At 42.3% G+C, this 19,153-nt stretch overlaps 1 protein-coding gene and 1 long non-coding RNA gene across 3 annotated transcripts; one reads left to right on the top strand and one right to left on the bottom strand.

The window, feature by feature from the left end:
- Window positions 1-26: 26 nt before the first annotated feature.
- Window positions 27-18,129, bottom strand: LOC121674635. The gene is made up of 3 exons (XR_006019733.1): window positions 18,046-18,129; window positions 9,447-9,450; window positions 27-38 (listed from the first exon to the last, which is right to left on the bottom strand). It is a non-coding gene; the product is annotated as an uncharacterized LOC121674635 (long non-coding RNA).
- On the top strand, window positions 3,339-15,364 carry LOC121674632 (heterochromatin-associated protein MENT-like). Of its 2 annotated transcripts, XM_042049133.1 has the most exons (8): window positions 3,339-3,440; window positions 5,306-5,481; window positions 6,528-6,614; window positions 8,203-8,340; window positions 10,291-10,408; window positions 11,155-11,297; window positions 13,331-13,498; window positions 14,378-15,364. In XM_042049133.1, exons 2-8 carry the CDS (start codon window positions 5,314-5,316, stop codon window positions 14,777-14,779), a joined length of 1,224 nt encoding a protein of 407 aa, XP_041905067.1. In that variant the 5' UTR covers window positions 3,339-3,440; window positions 5,306-5,313; the 3' UTR covers window positions 14,780-15,364. The 2 variants fall into 2 exon arrangements, with proteins under 2 accessions (XP_041905067.1, XP_041905068.1); XM_042049134.1 differs by lacking the exon at window positions 6,528-6,614.
- Window positions 18,130-19,153: the final 1,024 nt, after the last annotated feature.

The raw sequence follows: 19,153 nt of genomic DNA, 5'->3' as shown, positions 1-19,153 counted from the left end.
AACAAAGTATATCCACATCTTCCTCCCTGTACAAAGTACTGCTTCTAAAATCAGTGCCCTCCCTTACCTGTAACCCACAGCTTAGTTGCCAGTGCCTCAGGACCTACCCCAGCGCAGCCCAGATGTGTGCTATTGATTCAGCTTTAATGAGAAGTTTGTTCTTTAGATGTGGAAGAACATGTAAATGAAGGCTGTGAAAAACAAGAAAAGGGAAAACAGAACCTCTGAGGCTCTCTGAGGAACTGCAGCACAGTGACTGCCAGCTGGCGAGAGGTGCAAAGGGTCAAACACGCTGGGTTGGGTACCAAGCCACTCCCAGCCTCACCTTTCTTGAAGAGTATACAATCCAGTGTAAGACTTGGAATACAGGTGAGAAGTGTGAAAGAGAAGGAAAGGTAAGTCTCTGCAGAGCTCATCTACTGCAAGCAACACTGGAGCTGCTTCATTTGTACCTCCCTGCATTATTTTCATGGTAACCAGCATGTGGCTCTCAGGTCAGGCTACCCCTTATAGAACCAGAGAATTGTCAGGGTAGAAGTGGCCACTTGAGATCATCTGGTCTCACCCACTATACAAACAGGCTAAGCCAGTGATGGTTGCCCAGGACCATATCCAGTTGGATTTTGAATACCTGCCTCCACCAACAGAGGCTACACAAACTCTCCAGGCAACCCATATCAGTGTTTGACCATCCTCATAAGTGTCCATCTCAATCCTCTCTTATGTTCAGATTGAATTTCATGTTTTCAGTCTGTGCCCATTGCCTCTTGCCATCTCACAGGAACCTCTGAGAAGAGCCTGGTTCCTTCTTTGCTACATCCCATAAGGCATTAGCCAAGTAATAGGTGCTACACTACAGCATTTCCAAATAACTATTTTCAAGAAGCCTTGGGTTTGTTCTGTATCATCAAAATTTGGAACTTCAGGTCTATGAACTCCTCTTTGAAAAGTCACAGTACTTTGAAAGCTAAAGAAATAAGTACTTACTGGAAACTGATAAAGCAAGCCTCAACCCAAACACATTGTGAGCAGGGACTGCTTGTCACTTAGTGATTCCATGCCTGTCAAAACACAGCATATAAACATGCTTTCAATTTATCCAACAATGAAAGATGGGGGTTTTGTGTTCCCGTACAAATCTTTGATTCATAAAAGAATTCCTGGAACCTCTGTGGTAGATGGACTTCATGAAAGCAGAAATGGTAGACACAGGTCACACTAATAAAGCCAAGAAAATTTGCAGTGTAGGTGTACTGTTAGTATTCAAGAAAAAGACATATAAACCCCCATCGCTTTTTAACTGCAGTGCAAATGCATACATATTTTTAAAGATTTTATTTTGCCATCAGAAATAGGCACAAGAAACACCCTTTCCACATATCGTTTATAGTCCTGTCCTTTAGAGTTCTATTGCAACAGATGTGATACTTGGTCTCATTTTCTTCCTAGGGAACATAGTTGGATAGGATTTTTTGCAGAGTAAAAATCCATAATTGGACTTAGTCTAACACTGATTTTAGTGATTCTGCTGCTTATTACTAGGAGTGACTGCAAGAGAACTGATCTTCAACAAATGCCCAAAAGGCCTACTCCAGTGGATAATTTAGAGAGCACAGGTACAGGAATATGGGAATCAAACAGGAAGAAAGATACAACCTCCCTGCTGAGCCAGATAGGGATGAAAGATGGCTTCAAAAAAGACCAAATTTCTTCATCAGTATGCCAGAGGAAAATTACTGGTTTTATCAAAAGACTTTTTTATGACCATTTGTCAGAGGTTAATCCACTTGAGGTCAATAGGTCAGGCATTTTGATGCAGTGAAACCTTGTTTCTACCATTTTGTCTGCATCAATTCACTATTTTCTCTCACTGTTTTCACCTGGCACAGCAAAACCAAGAGCACTTCTTTGGCTAATGTGCTCCCTTCTGTAACTCCAGTGTCTCTTACCAAACAGGATCTTGCAGCAGCTAGTACATACCACAGAGAATGTCTACACAGTTTGGGTACCCTTTCTTCATTTTCCTGTATTTTTGGCCAATCTTTGTAGCTTGCAGTCCCACTAACTGCTTGGGGTTTTTCTTCTATTAATTTATCTAAAAAACAAACAACAGCAGATTAAGATACAGAGCAGAAACATTTCTTAAGCTCATAAGTAAATATAACAGTGCCTAATACATTTCCAAAGCAAGAAAATAAGATGGACTTTCAAGGCCACAAAAGCTGCACACACTTAAAACCAAAAGGTATGAAAAAAAGAGAGGCACACAAATTGCTCTTGAAACCTTGTATGGTATATGCACCAGTCAGATTTTAAGTGTATAGGAGCCCTAAAACAAAATCCTTGTTCAAAATATGAACTTGTACACTTTATAGCGGCGCTTTTCCCATATAGGTTGACAGCACACAGGTAATTTGTTTACTCTGCATGTGTCATATTAGTGGGCAGAAGCCATTCCTTACTAAGCCTAAATGCAGCAGAGAAGACAGATAACGACCACAAAATTTTTATTACACCTTTGACATCCAGTTTTACTCATTCTCCTGTTTTTGCTCCCTAGTCATATATGATAGTTTCAGTAAAAGAAGCCATTACAAGCAGAGCTTCCAAGCAGTTTTGCAGCTTTTGGTGGATGATTCAAACTCGGCCAGTCATCAGAGAGGAATAATAAGCTCAGTATAATCTAGGGCCTGTAGGTATCTAAAGCACCTTCTCTGACTTTTCTAGGAGCAGAAGTCTTTCAAAACAGCATCCACCAGTTCAAATGAGCCCAGCATTCACTCTCATTTCATCACATGTCTTAGGTGACTGTGTAAATACCTTTTAAACTTCCTCTGTGATCTGTTTTCTGAAACAGAAGAGCAAAAATGCAAAAATATTCTTCTACAAAAGAAGGGCTTTATGTGAAGTGAGGTCTACAAGTATTCTGATGCTTCCCCTCGCACAGGAATTTAACCAGAGGATGAATGAGATTAACAGTCTATTTCAATATTCCCTTTTAGCCATAGCTTTGAGATCAGTTTCTATTAATTTCCCCAGTTGGTGTAGAGAAAAAGAAGCTGTAAAATTATTTCAACATATCTGTTGGCAACACAGTGTGGTTGAATTATTTTCTGCAATTCCTAAATTTTTTGTGGGCCAAACTCCACAGTTGTGGAGGACACCTGTGGGGAACAGGAATACTGGCCTTCATGTTCCAGGACATACACCCACTAACAATGACCTTGAACTAAGGAAGTCTCTAAGTTCTGAAAGCAGGTGATAGAGAGGAGAACTAGGAATAAATGAGGGAACATGCACATTTAATACCAGAAGAGGATGTAGATAAGAAAAGGGAGGTGCAAACATTTCTGCATGTCCAAAAGTACTCACTGCCCTGCAGACTGCCACAGATCCTGGCTGAAGACAGATCTTAATTCTTTTCTCTCTCAGGATTTCAGGTAATGTAAATATTCCTATCAAAATAACTAGCTTTTATTTGGAAGTCTTAAAAATTAGTTTAAAATTCTTTGGAACTGGGGGGGTTAAATGATGGCACAAAAGTCATATAGAGGAAGGGAGTACTTATTTTTTAGTACAAAGTGTAGCCCTTAGGAAAACACTGTGCCAATGCACAGTGACAGAATGCAAACCGAGGTTGGGAAAAACCTACGGAGACTAGGAGGGCAGAAAGTTTCCTGATCTGTAGGAAGGATGCCTTAATCACCAGGCTACCAGTTGATCCAGGTCAGAGGACTAAGAATGAGCTGTAGGAGAGAATACCCTTCTACTGATCCTGGAATAGACAACATAACTCCCTAGCACAGTGTTTTGGATGCTCAGCATTGGGTGTACTAGTTCAAGCCTCTAATTTATTACTTTCAAATAATTACTGCATCAGGCATCCAGACTTTTTCCTTGCCAGATGACCAAAGTGGTTAGTAGACCAGTGAATCTCACAGAAACACATGTATGTTCTCTCTCTCAAGCCTGAGAGATACTTGATTGCTCCCCATATATTCCCTGGGAACAGGAGAAGGAGATGGCAGTTTGAAATCCTTCAGTTAAAAATACTCAGCTCAGCCCCGTTCCCTATATATGCTCTGGGAGTATCAGCATCCAGGAACAGCAGCAAGATATGTGATTTGAAGGACCTAAAAATGCTCAGATATGAGCTAGGCTGCATGACGTTTATCTCTGAAGAACTTCTGGGAATGCTTCAAAGCATTGGAGTTGCAGAACTCCAAGAAGCTTTGAAAACAGAACTTGAGGACCCCAGGGGCTCCAGGCATCTCTGACACTTCATGGGAGCAGCTCACTTTGAGGACAGCAGTTTTTGATTTAACCACACAAATTGTGGGTGAAGATGGATTTAAATGTCCAGTTGCTGTTGTTGATCTAATGTTTAAATTTTACTTGACGCCATCTTACACTAACTTTACCAAATGTTTTATTAGTCTTTATGCTGATGAAGACAATGGAAATTTCTGAGTTTGCCCTAATATTTATCAAATTATTAGATGGACCAAAAAATGCTAATAGGATGCACAGCTTTGTTCTGGATCCATGTATGGAAAATCAGTTTAATCCTGGGGTTGTGGTTTTTTGTTTGCTTTGGTTTTGTCCTGTAAAAACACACTTAGGAAAAGAAGCAGAACAAGGATGGAAAATGTGCAGGACAAACCCGCAGGAAACCAGAGAAAATTTGTTGTTGGTTAAAAGAGGAACTATTTGGGGTTGCGTGTAAGATACAAGAATTCTCTTGAAAGACAGAAATTAGCAAATCCAGCTACAGCTTCCAAATATGGGTTTACCTACACCAAGAACACGTAAAAATCTGTATCTCTCGAGTAGACTTTGGGATATATGTAGTGAATCACATGAATTCAGCATGCTTTTTTCAGCAGAAAACAATAGCACAGGAAGTTTAAACAAATAGAAAAAAGCCCAAAGCAGCACAGTGAGAAATTATTCTGTTTCACTTTCTCAGAATCAAAGAATAACTCTGTGAAAATTAAGCAAAGAGCAAATAAGTTTTTGAAACAAGTCTAAACTCTGAAAACATTTCTAGCTAAAATTGTAGTCAACTGATGAAGAACAAATAAAACTGGCAAGGACACCAAAAGTGATGAGCAAGGAAAAAATAATGCAGGTCTTAAAAAGAAACCTCCTAGCTGACTGTACTTGGTCTCTGTGCAGTATTTTACCCAGGGATACTATCAGACTGTATTTGAGAGGTGCAGGCAATTTCCCACTGGCAGCTTTGTATGTTTTAAAAGAAGTGAAGAGGCAGTCACCACCTCTGTCTGACACTCATTTGTCTCAGGTGCACCAATGGAATCTCTCTCAGTGTCAACCAACAGCTTCACTCTGGACCTTTACAAAAAGCTGAATGAAACTTCCAAAGGCCAAAACATTTTCTTTTCTCCTTGGAGTATTGCAACCGCTCTTGCCATGGTCCACTTGGGTGCAAGAGGTGACACCGCAACCCAGATGGCTGAGGTAAGCTCTGAAATTAGTGCACCACTTTACAGGTGGTTCCTACAGAAATTGCACTGTTATTCTACCTATGGGGAACAGCAAGGAACAACATGGGAGGACAGTGATCTGCAACGCTGACAGCAGGAGTGGGGCTCTTCTCTGTACCAACATTATGGCAGGCCACTTCCACTTTATTTCCAAGATCTCTGCTCTTCACCCATCTTTCTTTTAGCTTACAGTTTACAGAGCATTGCAAGTGGTATGCCAACGAGAAGTTATTGACATTAGAGGCTACTGTTGGTCTTGCTTGGAACTCTACATTTCATTTTAACTGCCCTCTGAACTGAATAATTAACCTAACATTGTGTTCAAACAGTAGGGGGGAGACACCTTTATTTAAAAAAATTAATATGGACCTATAATATGCTAGAGAAAGGAAATCTGGAGATAATATCTCAGGCAAGATATTACTGCTTCTACACCTCAGCTGGTTCTGGCAGCAGTATATCTGCTTTCTCATACTGCATACAGAAGTTAGCAAGCTCTCCTGAACATGTGTTTGGCCGCACAGGAGTGACACAAATCTTTCTTTGTGACATAGTTGGTCCATAAAAATGGTAATTCTCCCATGAATAATGGAGATATGTGAGTATTGAAAATACCATAGAATCATAGAATATACTGAGTTGGAAGGTACAGGTGAGGACCATTGAGTCCAGCTCCTGGCCCTGTGCAGGACACCACAAGAGTCACACCACGTGCTTGAGAGTGTTGCCCAAACACCTCTTGAACTCTGTCAGGCTTGCTACTGGGACCACCTCCCTGGGGAACCTGTTCCTGTCACAATATTGACCTATTATTAAGCAGTCAATGTGGCTAAAATCTATGTAGTAATGATACAGTTACAGAGAGTTAATCAAGAGTATGATCTTGTCCTCAATAACTTCAACAGACTATCATTAGGTGTGGCTGATGAATTACCATAAAAAACGAACACGCTTACAACCCTTGGGCATATTAATCTCCAGCAAACAAGGGGTCTTTTTGAACATTTATCATCATCACAGGTTCTTCATTTTAACCAGACTGCAAGAGAAGAAGGTTCATCTGAGACAACAAGGCCTTCTCCAGCAAGACCAAAGAAAAGAAAGATGGTATTTATTACAACAAAAGACTGTGAGATAAAAATCTCTGAGAATGGGATAGGCCAATGCAACTACTGCTTTAGGCTTTTAACATCTGCTTGTTTTCAGTCTATTATCTACTGTCTCGGTTCAGTAAGAACTATATCTAGAAAAAGTGAGCAAGTAGGTAATATTACTGTAAAACTTGTGAATTCAGTCTTTCAAAAGCAGAACTGAGACACTAAGAGCATTTTGATTGGCCCTAATACTGTCTCGCTTGGTTTTAGCTGGGCTGTGGAAATACCAAGCAATCATTGGTCCTAATATGCTTTGGACAATTCCATTTCTTATCCCCTTCAGGTTGGTTGGGTTGGTTTTTTTTTTTCCTGTAGTGAAAAACAGCTACTGCATTCACACCTGACTCCCAGTAAAGTCCCTTCCACCTTTCTTATGCATGGACACATCAGGCAGACAAAATTCCCCTTTAAGGTAATGCATATTGACTCATCCTTGCTCATCAGCTCCCCAGAGACTTGCCAGCAAGAGAGACTGCTCAGATCTTTTTCATCAAATGAACTTTCTAAGCACTGAAAAGCTTGTTAACTCAAGCAAGCCATGTTTTTTTTCAGCATAGAACCCAAAAGATAGCTGAAAGAAATTAAATTAGATTAACTGCAAATAAAAAGGGGAAGAGGATTATACCATTCTCTCCTTTGATGATGTGAGATGATTCTTCAAGATGAATCACTGCAACCACATTCATTTTAGCCACTCACTGACTTCGTAAGTTGTAGCAAAGTGAGTCTAATCTTGTCCTTCAGATATTTCCCTCTATCACCTCTCCATTCTGTTCCTATCCCATTAAAAAACTCAGCCTCTGCTATCCTGTGTCCTCTGGCTACCAAATTCTTTCCTAGGGGTCCTTCCTGGCAGCCCATGTCTCAGCATGAGTGAGCAAGTATCTTAGCAAGGAATGACAGACAAGTCACGCTGAGTCAGTGGCAGAGACTCTCAGTGTCTCATGTGCAGGGCACAGTACATGACATGGGGGAGGACACTGCATCCAGGCAGCTGGTGGGGACCAGCTCATTCCTCCATTAGCAAAGCAACAGCTGGCAACAACAAGCTCATCCTCCCTAAACCCATCAACACTGACATCCAAAACAAGCTCTCTCCAAAATCCAAACAGCAACAGAAAAAAAACATGTGAAACAGGGAAAATTTGAATAGTTGGTAAGTCTGTGCCTTGACACCGGTGTCCGTGAGAATAGAACACCTCCTTAAAAGCTGCCAGGCTGCATTGATGGATCCTTGGGAAACTGAAATGTCTTGTGAAACTGAAAATCAGGCCTGACAATGACAAAAATGAGACTCGGCTTCCTTGGAGCACTGTCAGATGATGCTCCCAAATGCCTACAAAGCACTGCAGAAATAAATCATTACCCTACAGGTAGAAACACATGCATCTAGTTACACACAGTGCTGCAAACATGCAACATACTCAAAAAATATTTTCATTCCCTGAAACTTTTTAATTAAAACAACATGAACAATTTAAATAAACGTAACAGCCTGCAACAGAAAAAAATTGCCATATTAATTGGTGTCTCTTTCCAAGAATCCTGAGCATGAGGGAGCAGAAAACATCCACTCTGGCTTAAAAAAGCTCCTGTCTGCCATCAACAAACGCAGAAGCACTTACTTGCTGAAGAGTGCCAACCGACTGTATGAGGAAAAGACCTACCCATTACTGCCTGTGAGTTGAACATCTTGGGAATATGTTGACATTAAGAGTGATTATCAATAGAGACAATAAAAAAATTCCAGATGATAGCACTGGGGATGGAGTGAGAACACGAGGACAGCCATACGGGGCTAGCCTTGGACAGACAAGAGGCCCATCTGTTTTCAGCAGTGGGCAATAGTTTGGGAAGCGCATGAGAAAATGGTGTAGTGATTCTTCTCCAGAATCTGCTGTGGCCACCAAGTGATCTGCAGCTCAGGGACTTCTTGAACCAGAGAGCATGTCTACTTAACAGACCCTGATGAGCTGTTGTTTCAGGACTTTGCAGACTTGTATTTTGAATCTACTTCAACTCTCAGCACCAGGATTTCCACTGCTGAGCTACACACTGCAGGAAGTGCCTGTGCCTTTTGAGCTTGCTGCCTGCTGGCATCCCTGTGGGTTCATTTCTGTTCTAAAGGACACCTCTCCACATCTCTGGTCACCCTCACTCCCTGTGTCTGTATCTTTTATACTGTAGCATTTTTGAGACTGGGGAGGCCACAGCTGCCTTGAGAATTCAGGCAGTGGGAACACCATACAGTGACATTACAGAAGTTTCTTTTCTGTTGCCTACTCTTTTCTTCATAGTTCTTAAATTTTTATTTGTGTTTTTGGCCATGAGCAGGCAGATTATTTTCATGCACCTGTCCATTACAGCTTCAATACCTCATTCCTAAACAGTAACAATGACTTCCTATATCTTATCCTTTACTGTGTCACCTATAAAGATGTTAACATATATATTTTAATGTAAACACTTAGACTTTGGTTTTATGGAAAAAACACTGTAGCACAGACCCCAGCACATACCCCTGTGGTACTCCAGTAGTAATAACCCTTCATCGTGAACATATTTCCTCCTACTCTTGGTTTCCAGTCTTTTAAACAAATGAGATCTGTCTCTGTAGTCCCATGGACGCTCAGCCTTTGGTGAGAAGCCCTATAAAATGCCTTTTGGTAATCCAAAACGACTGTAATGGCTCAGCCTTGTTACCCATATGCTTCCTAACACCTTCAGAAAACTCCAACAGATTTCAGAAGTGATTTCACATTTCCTATTACAAAATGTTGTTGACACTCCTCCAATAAGTCATATTAACCCACACACTCACTACACCTATTCTATTAATTTGCCCCACACCGACTCAGGAGTTGGTAATTGTCTGTATCCTTGAAGTCTTTTAAAAACTGACGTTGCATTAATCATCTTCCAGGTCCTTGGAAGGTGCTTTTAAGTGAGGTTACTGTTCTTTGATTTTGGAGTTTGTTTGGTTTCCTGAGTAATTAGCAATTTGTCCTTCTGAATATGTGTTGCTCATTTTCTCCATAATCTCATGCACCTTTACTTTACAGAGAATCGAGCGAATTTCCTGCTGGGAATCTCCACGAATTATTTCACAGCAGACAGCAATGCAAACGTTAATTTGGCTTTTCTGCCATTTATTTGTTCTACCAGAACATTCCTTTTACTGTCCTCACAAATTTTTGGCAGGTTCCTCACCTCTGAAGCAAACTAAAAGACTTTGTTCAACTTTATATGAGACTATTCCTCCATCTTGTACTGAACACTACTTCATAAAGCAGGCAAAAAAAGTATTTAAATTATGTTAAAATGTCATTTTGAAAAATTAAAAAAAAAGTAAAGGTTTCATAAATATTTCAAAATTAAGGATTTCCACTTTTGATTTCAAAACCAAAAATGTGATGTATCAGTTTCCTTGATACTGAAGTTTGATCAGTCCTTACTTAATATTTAGAATAGAATGTATCAGACCTTATTATAAAGGTTACTGCGTATAAAACAAATTTTCTTCAATTATGCATTATCAGATCGTATAATCTGTTAAAGTGATTATTACTAACGTTTTTATAACTCAAGTTTAACTAAATAAGCACACTTTTTAAAATCCTGTCTTTCAGAAGTTCTTACAGCTCATTACAAGCTATTACAATGCAAAACCACAAGCTGTCAACTTTAAGAGAGCTGCAGAACAAGTCAGAGCACAGATCAATTCATGGGTAGAAAATCAAACTGAGAGTAAGTATCACTCTGATGGCTTTTTTCTTGACTCACTTTCAAATATTTTTTATTTCCACATTTAATGCTCTTGCAGCCAAGGATCCATAAAAGGTGGAAACTCAGGGGAGGGAGGTGATGAGCAAAGTACAGCTGAATAGTTTGAAGAATGCCTCTCTCCAACCTAACTGCTGCTCCTTACAAGGTCCTTCCCTGGATTCTTTATGCTGTAGCCTCCTCTGAATCATTGCTGTTTGGAGGGAGCACAGGTAAATACTATGTGGCTTCACAGTGATTAGTGAGGGTTTTACTTCTGCATTCTTCAGCTGCTTGCAACCAACTTCACACAACATGCAAGCTATACTGCTTTACCCACTTCCAACACAATTTACTACCAAAACTCCAATAAATATATATATATATATATAAAAATCACTGAATTCATAGAATGGTTTAGGTTGGAAGGGACCTTAAAGATCATCTTGTTCCAGCTCCCCTGCCATGGACAGGGACACCTTCCACTAGACCAGGCTGCTCAAATCCAGTCTGGCCTTGAACACTTTCAGGGACAGGGCATCCACAACTTCTCTGGACAAAGGATACAGAGATACTTCAAAAACCACTTTTACCATAGGCACATCATAAAAATGTACAATAAAAAAAAACCCCAAATGCAAACATTTTTGAGAGGTAGGCAAAGACAACAAACAAAATTGTCAAGTTATGCAGTCACACTGGAATAACAGTCTCTTTGTCTGATTTTCCAGGGAAAATACAGAGTCTGCTGCCTGCAGGATCTCTCCATTCTCGCACTGTGTTGGTCTTAGTAAATGCCATTTATTTCAAAGGAAAATGGGAAAAGAAATTTCTGGAGAAAAATACTTCTGAGATGCCCTTCAGACTAAGCAAGGTAAATTCCTTGTCTATATGCCTGTTGTCCTATGGCAATATGTCTATTACTGAGGAGAAAATATTTCACCTGTATTTCATATGTCACTGCACCAGTAGTTAGAACTGAGAAAGTGGTACAAACTCAGTGAGCATAGCAACTGTGAGAATAAGTCAGCATTGTCTTATTCACGCATATTCATGAAAACTGGATTTTTAATTTGTAACTCCACAGTATCAAAATACTTGAGAACAGTTAAAGTTAAGATAAAAAAAAAGTAAGCTAAGCAGACTAAGTGAAGTAGCTTAAGGACAAGAAGAAATTCTCTAAGTACCATTTTCAACCGGGACCAGGTTGCTTTTGAGAGCGATGTTTACACACCTAGGGCACTCTTCTGCTCTTGGGACCCTGAGTTCATGGGATCTGATTCAGCTGTTCTTCCCACACGCACCCTGGGTGTTGCATCAGACCTCACAGGGAGTTTTCACGGGGTTGGTCACTTTAGCTGACTGTGTGAGGATGGTCTATTCAGATGATCTATTCATTGAGCTAACAGTATTTAAACAATCATGCACTGACAGTTCCCAGTGGCTGACTGCATGCATATTTTTGGACTGTGTCAAAAGCAAGCAAAATTATTTGTCAATGGAAGCAAACATTTTGTTTGACATAGATTAAGGGTGCAAATACCTTTTGTATGCCAGGCAATGTGAAGTAATTGACGTGACTGCGTACCCGAAACCAACATGTGCAGTTTTAGGATCCATCACAGCAGTTGGTTGTGGTGGGTGCCCACCAAAACTCCCTATCACTTGCCCCTTCTCAACAGGACAGGATGAGAAGGTCATGGGTCAGGAAAAGGACAGGGAGGTCATTTACCAATTGTCATCACGGGCAGAACAGGCTCAACTTCAAGAAAATAATTTAATTTATTGCTAATTAGTCAGAGTAGGTTAGTGAGAAATAAAACCAAATATAAAGTGCCTTACCCTCACCCCTTCCTTCCTCCCAGGCACAGCTTCACTTGTGGCTCACCCACTTGTGCCCCAAAGCTGTGTAGGGGGACTGGGAGGGGGGCTTGTAGTCAGCTCATCACACTGTCTCTCCCAATCCCTCCTCCTCACACTTTTCTCCTGCTCAACTGTAGGATCCTATCCACGGGATACAGTCCTTCAAATCTAATGTGGGTCCTTCCCATGGTCTGCAGTTTTCCAAGAACTGCCCCAGTGTGGGCCCACTGCAGGGTCATAGGTGGTGCCAGAAAACCTGTTCCTGAGAGCTGAGAGGGCTGCTCTCCACAGCATTACAGGCCCTGCCAGGAGCCTGCTCCAGCATGGGTTCTCCACAGGGTAGGAGCATGTAGGGTGGCTATTTGCACCACCATTGTCTTCACCGTGGGCTGCAGGGCAATCTCAACTCCAGGGCCTGGAGCACCTTCTCCCCCTCCTTCCTCGCTGATGTAAGTGTCTTCAGGGCAGTTTCTCCCACATCATCTCACTTGGCTCTCCCAGCTGCTTTTGTGCAGCAGTTCTTACCCTTTCTTAAATATGTAATCACAGAGGCCCTACCAGTGTCACTGACTGGCTCAGATTTGGACAGCAGCGGGTCTGCCTTGGAGCAAGCTGAAATTGGCTCTGCTTGACAAAGAGGCATCTTCTGATGTCTCCTCACAGAACTCATCCCTGCAGCTTCTCCACTACCATGCAAACCCAATGCATTGGTACCAGAGAGGGTTTAATTCACACAGTGAATAGCATGGCCTGCAAAGAGAGTTACTTGATTATCAAAGCTAACTCCTTTATTTTAAATTTATAAATCCATTACATGGGATTCAGTTAGTAGGTATTTAGCTTGTGTGTTTATGCTAATTTTTTATAAAGATCTCAAAGACTTTGAAAAGGGGGTGTACGTGATACTGTCTAAAGGAAAGGGACCTTTCCAAGGTATCCAAACGCTGCTGAGTCTTGTACTTATTTTCAGTCCAATGAAGCAAGTAAATTTTATCATCCTTTTAATACATAAGGTAATTTTTTAATGTCTGCATTTTTTCACAGACCAAGATTAAACCAGTACAGATGATGTTTCTGAAAGATAAATTTTTCATATTCCATGAAGCAACCATGAAATTCAGAATCATTGAGCTGCCATATGTGGAAAATGAACTCAGCATGTTCGTTCTCCTACCCGATGACATCGGTGATAACACTACTGGCCTGGAGCTGGTAAGGCTGACCTACTGTTGCATCACATACACTATGAAACAGTAACAGAAACAAATGAAAAGAGTGAGGAACAACAAGCTCCAAAATCACAGTAGAATAGCTCAGACATGCTCATACTTAATTTCAGAAACTGTTACACCATGATTTTCACCTTAGGATTCAGGGCACATGATAACATTGCAAACATAGTACATCTAAAACCTTTGTCCACACAACTGCCTTAGCCTATTTTGTGTCCTCTTTCCTTTTGCCAATATAGCATAGGGAAAGCAAGGATCACATCTCAATCACTGTGCCCTAGAATTATTTTCTCCTGAGGGCTGTATTAATTCATGTTCATGTCATTTGCAGTCTGGATTTCCAGCTGATAGTTTGTGGTGAGGTTTCTCAAACTAGGTGCTGACTATCCTGACCCAGAAGGTGTCAACAGCCACTCATGACCATGTCAGGATCAGTTTCAGATTCTAAACAGAGCAGGGAAAATATTTTTATTTGTACCTCAGTTCCCATCCATCCCATTTATTTACCACTACTCAGAGAAAATTCATCCATATACACACACATCAAGCACCTATTATTACTGTTATAAGTCATACATTGCAAAAAAAAGCAATGTTCTTCACAGCAGAGAAAAAATAATAAACTACTCTGAGGGTTCAGGGCTACACCTCCCCACCTTTAAAAAAATAAATAGCAGTATAAATCACTCAGCACTTTGTAGGATTATGCCCTGTAAATATGATGCACATTCCAACTTTCATCACTGCAGGTAGTTGGGCCTTTTTTTACATGTTCCTGATGAGCATTGAGACACTGGTCTGTGCATGTCTTGTCTCTGTCCTTCGCATTCCAACTGTTTTCTTCCTCAACTCATTGCAGGTGGAAAGAGAGCTGACATATGAGAAACTGTCTGAATGGACCAAATCAGACAACATGATGAAAGCGGAAGTCGATCTGTACCTGCCCAAGTTGAAGCTGGAAGAGAATTATGACCTTAAATCCCCTCTGAGCAGCATGGGGATACGAAATGCTTTTGACCCAGGTCAGGCTGATTTCACAGGGATGTCAGTGAAGAAGGATCTTTTCATCTCAGAAGTTATTCACAAAGCTTTTGTGGAGGTCAATGAAGAAGGTACTGAGGCAGCAGCTGCCACAGGTGTCTTGATGATGAGATCAAAAGTCCCAACAGTGACTTTCAAAGCTGATCACCCTTTCATCTTCTTCATCAGACACAACAAATCACAAACCATCCTCTTCTTTGGCAGACTTTGCTTGCCCTAGTCAGTGAGTCCTTGCCCTGCAGAGCACGAGATGCTTGCTTGCTTGCTAGCACAGAGGCAAACCCCAAACCTGGAGCTCTCTACAACTCAGGGAGTGGGACTTGAACTCTTTCTTCATCAGACCACACACCCTGGTGCCTGAGGCGTAGCTCCTCCAATGCCTCCTTCCTACCGTGATGGAACAACCATGGTAGTGCCATGAGGAGAGTGTGATGCCTCACATCCACAGAGCAATCCTGGCTGTCATTCAGATCAGGCCATCATGGGTATCACTATAAGCTATGGTGTTTCTGTCTCTCCCACTCACAGCACTGTGCACAAATATATTTTGCCTCAGTCTTTCTCCTCACCCTCATGATGAGGGCTGCTTATCCTGATGTGGCCCTAGCATGTACTTCCAGCCTTCAGCAATTAGACCCAGTTCCTGCTTTTTAGCCCTAGATTAAACTCTTGAGTTACTACTGGAGGCAGATTCTCCCAACCTTCACCCTGTGGCTGTCCCCTTGCTTTCCTTCCACATCCCAAGTCTTCATCAGCTCCCAATTACCCTCATATTGCTCTACAGATACAATAAAAAACAATACAATAAAATACAATACAATGCATCTCTCTAAGGGCTATTTGCTTCACCCAGACCCTCAGGAGTGTGAAGAAGGATTAAGCCCGTACGGTGTCTTGCTACAGCAACAGCTCAATTTTGCTCAAAGCAATCCTACCTTCAGAAATAAGTAATAGTAATTAATAGCCCCTCACAGACCGGGGGTGTTTTCCGTCAGCTCTGCCACGAGAGGGAGGCAGAGGTGAAAAAACACGGGCCGAGACCGGCGGAGCTGCAAGGGGAGGGGAGCAGCGGCCAAGACTCACTGAGGCGGCGGGGCCGCCATTTTACGGGGAGGGGCGGCGGCACCTCCCCGTTCCCGGCGGGCAAGGGTGAAGCGCCTCAGGCTCTGCCTAGGTCCCGGGGGGCCGGGTTCCCGTTCTTTCCCTGTGCTTGGCGGCGCTTCCGGGAACAGGGAGCGCGGCGGCCGGCGGGGTGAGTGCGGCGGCCGCGTTGCTGTTGCTGCGTTGTCCTGAAGGTTTTCTACGGGAAGCCTGTGCCTGTGTTTTTTTTGGGTTTTCTTGTTTTGCGTTTTTTTTTAAAAAAGAAGTAGATCTGCATGGTGTTGCTTTTATTGTGTTTCGTGTTTTCTTTTTTTTCTTCCCTCTTTCATGACATTCCCTAAATACCGCCGCTTCTAGCCAGCTGGAGCCGCGGCGGTGTGCCGGGAGCGCTTCTTAGGGAGCGCCGGGAGCACCGCGGGGAGCACCGCGGGGATGCACGACTGGGACGTCTGCCATTGGGCCAAGCCCGCGGCGGGGGTGGAGAAGGAACTCTTCGCTCCAGGGCGGGCCAAACCTTTGGCTTCTTGTGCCTCAGCTTGCTGGAACAGTGTCAGGCTGCTCCCCATCTCCCCGCCCCTGCGGAGGCACAGGGGTCAGGAGGCGGGCAGCAGCGGGGCCGTGTCCCACGGTCTGCCCCCCCGGAGAGCTGCGGTGCCAAGGGCCATCACCAGGAGCTGTCTGCGACCCCTCGCCCTGCAGGTGTTTTAATACCGCTCCCAACTCTCCAAATCGTAAATGAAGCATTTTCCCTCAACGAAGTCTGCTTTGGTTCAGCAGGTGGGAAAAGGGGTGTCCGTGCCACAGACAGAGCTTTCTTTGTGGAGATGGACACAGCCTGGTGGCCATTGCCCTGAGTTCCCTCTGGGGCTGTGTTTGAAAGAGTTGAGTCTCCTCTGATGCAGCTGACACAACGTCGGGAAGTGTTCTTGTTTGGATCAGTTTGACACTGATCCACACTGTAGTTTTGGTGGGAAGTGTCTCTTGGGCCTCAGGCTGGAGGAGAGCTGCACCCTGCTCTGGTTTCCCCGTGGCGAGGCCCTGCAGTAGCTGTCTGCTGGTTGATCTACATACGGCATATGGCCTTTTGGTCCATAAAGACTGTCCTGAAGCGCAGGTGTTGACTGCTGAGAATATATGCATCAAATTCAGAGTGGTAGGAACACACAGTGTCTGGGCATGCCAAAACCTCTGTACGAGTGTCTCACCGCTGACTTGCAGAGCATGGGGAGAGCAGAGTGAGGAAGGAGTTGCTGTCAGCAAACCCTCTGACCACTGAGGGCTTTGCAGCGGTATGCAATTGACCAATAAATATGTACTTGTATCATGAGGTTGTTGGTTCCTTAAAGTGTGGTCACTGTGGATTTACTCCAAAACTGTGGATTCCAAACTGTGTATTGTCTCTGATGAGAAAGGTGTCTGTACTTATGTTGCTCCTCCTGAGCTGCAGAGAAAGCATAGTTGACTGTGCAGATGTAACTCCTAGCCTTGTGTCCCAGCTGTTGAATATTATTTTTGATTTGGTTGAATGCCTCTGATTTTCAGGCAGTCAGATAGTGTCAGTTGCATCCTTTTGTCTGTAAATTCTTGCCTGTTGTGGAAACTGTACAGACACTTGCTAGGAAATAACTGCCTGCTCGTGTCACTAATCCTGTGTGTTTTGACCCAGAGGCCAAAAAAACCTTACTGCTAGCAATCTGCAGGTATTGGGACAGTAGGAAAATTCTGGTCTTCATTGTAACCAATGTGAACACTATGTGTCTCCTCTTTATGTTGTGCATAAAGTACTCATTCAGACACAATTGGAGGATTGTTTCCATCAAAGCTTGCTTGTTTTTTGCTTGTATTTTTTTTTAGCTATGGGAGAAGAGAAATTGGAGAAAATGCCTATTGCTTATAGTAAAGCTACTAGCAAGAAATTTTCTTGGGTGGAAGAGCATGCAGGTGGAAACTTGCTCTTTTCAACTCTCTGGCTACGATAATGAATCAGTAGTATGAATTAGGTGTTGGTTTTGTATTTGGTAGCAACATGTCAACACTAGGCCCTGCCTAAAGGGAAGAACAAAACACAGAGATAGTAAAAACTATCAGTAGGTATCTTATGATGACATATGATACTTATCTGGGATTAACTCAGTGTTCTAGTAGTTATTGCTCATTTAATAGGTGTGGTGTTGATTCAAATTCACTACTTATAACAGATGTATGTAGAGTATGACAGGCACTGAGCTTATGAATATGTGCATTGCTGCTTTGCAGGCAATAAAACGGAGCTAAAATGAACTTTGATCTTTTTTCTTTGTAATAAAGCAGGAAATTGCAGTCACATGTCATGCTGGCGACATAATTTATTTTTTTTTCTTTCTTTTATATTGTAGGCCATATAACTGCTGACTTCTCCCAGCCTGGCTGGAAGGTTTAAAACCCAGCGTGCAAACACAGAAGCAAGCTGCAGGTACCACTGAAGGTCTGTAGACTTACAGAAGGTAAGAGTTGGTAATTCTGTCATTCTGCTGTCTAACTTTGGCTCAGGTTGCCCTATAAAAGCAAATTATTTTCTGTGTGAAGTCAAGAGAGACTTCTTTCAGTAAGTCCTGAACAAAATACTGTTGTGCCTGGCTACCTCAAAAGATATCACACTATGTGGATATGGGATTGAAATCCAGAAGCAGACTCTAAACTGGTAAAATAACTCAAATATGTAGTGTGGGACTTCAGGTGCTTGTGCCACCAAATCAGTCTCCAGTGAGCTGATAATTTTCCAAGCGAGTCATGACATTTGTTGCCTAGTTTCTGCAGGGAAGTGCAAAAGAGAGAAACAAGTTTTTGTATTCCAAAAAAGTTTGATCCGTTCTTGTTCTGTGTTTTATGTCCCAGGCTCGGGAGCATGGAAAGCCTCTGTGCAGCAAACACCACTTTTTCTCTGGAGCTCTTAAGAAAGCTGTGTGAGAAGAAAAGTGGGCAGAATGTGTTCTTTTCGCCACTGAGTATTTCTTCTGCTTTGTCCATGGTTTTGCTGGGTTCAAGAGGTAGCACTGAAGCCCAAATAACAAAGGTAGGTCCAAATAAAGTTGTTGGATGGCATTTGATGGGAGCGTATGAGGAACAGATGTGTCTTACAGTCTGTGCCATGCCCTTGTGCTAAACTGTGATTGTCATTGTAGTCTGAGAGGGCAGAGCCATTCCTCTGGTGGGTGTGTAAGCAGAACCTGTGTCCATTGTTTTTTAGTGTGAGCTTTGTTCATTATGAAATGAAGAGGTTCCTGGGTTTTGTTGTGTGGAGGTTTTTGAGACAGATCCTCTTTAATGTGTATTTGGGAGGTACCTGGGATTTATTTATTGGTGTGATCAATTAGTGGCTGCATAAAGTATTTTCTTTTGCTTCCTTGCTTGGGCTTAGTATCACATGATACATTTTCTGAAAATGAAGCTGGCAACTCAAAAAATATTAAAACAATCCCACTGTCTAAATTTCAAACTGGTAACTGCAACCTGA

The sequence above is a fragment of the Corvus kubaryi genome, unplaced genomic scaffold, assembly GCF_017639235.1.
Source record: "Corvus kubaryi isolate FWS band 111438036 unplaced genomic scaffold, C.kubaryi_AGA036_p1.0 69, whole genome shotgun sequence".
NCBI classification, from domain to species: domain Eukaryota; kingdom Metazoa; phylum Chordata; class Aves; order Passeriformes; family Corvidae; genus Corvus; species Corvus kubaryi.
Note: the sequence above shows the minus strand (reverse complement) of the source record. Positions and strands in the feature narration are given on the sequence as shown.

What these genes read in the sequence shown, in the direction of transcription:
- LOC121674632 (XM_042049133.1), top strand. Translation starts at nt 5,314, where the DNA reads ATGGAATCTCTCTCAGTGTCAACCAACAGCTTCACTCTGGACCTTTAC. An exon ending in CCGCAACCCAGATGGCTGAG is followed by an intron (nt 5,482 to 6,527) that starts GTAAGCTCTGAA and finishes TCATCATCACAG; the next exon opens with GTTCTTCATTTTAACCAGAC. An exon ending in AGACCTACCCATTACTGCCT is followed by an intron (nt 8,341 to 10,290) that starts GTGAGTTGAACA and finishes CCTGTCTTTCAG; the next exon opens with AAGTTCTTACAGCTCATTAC.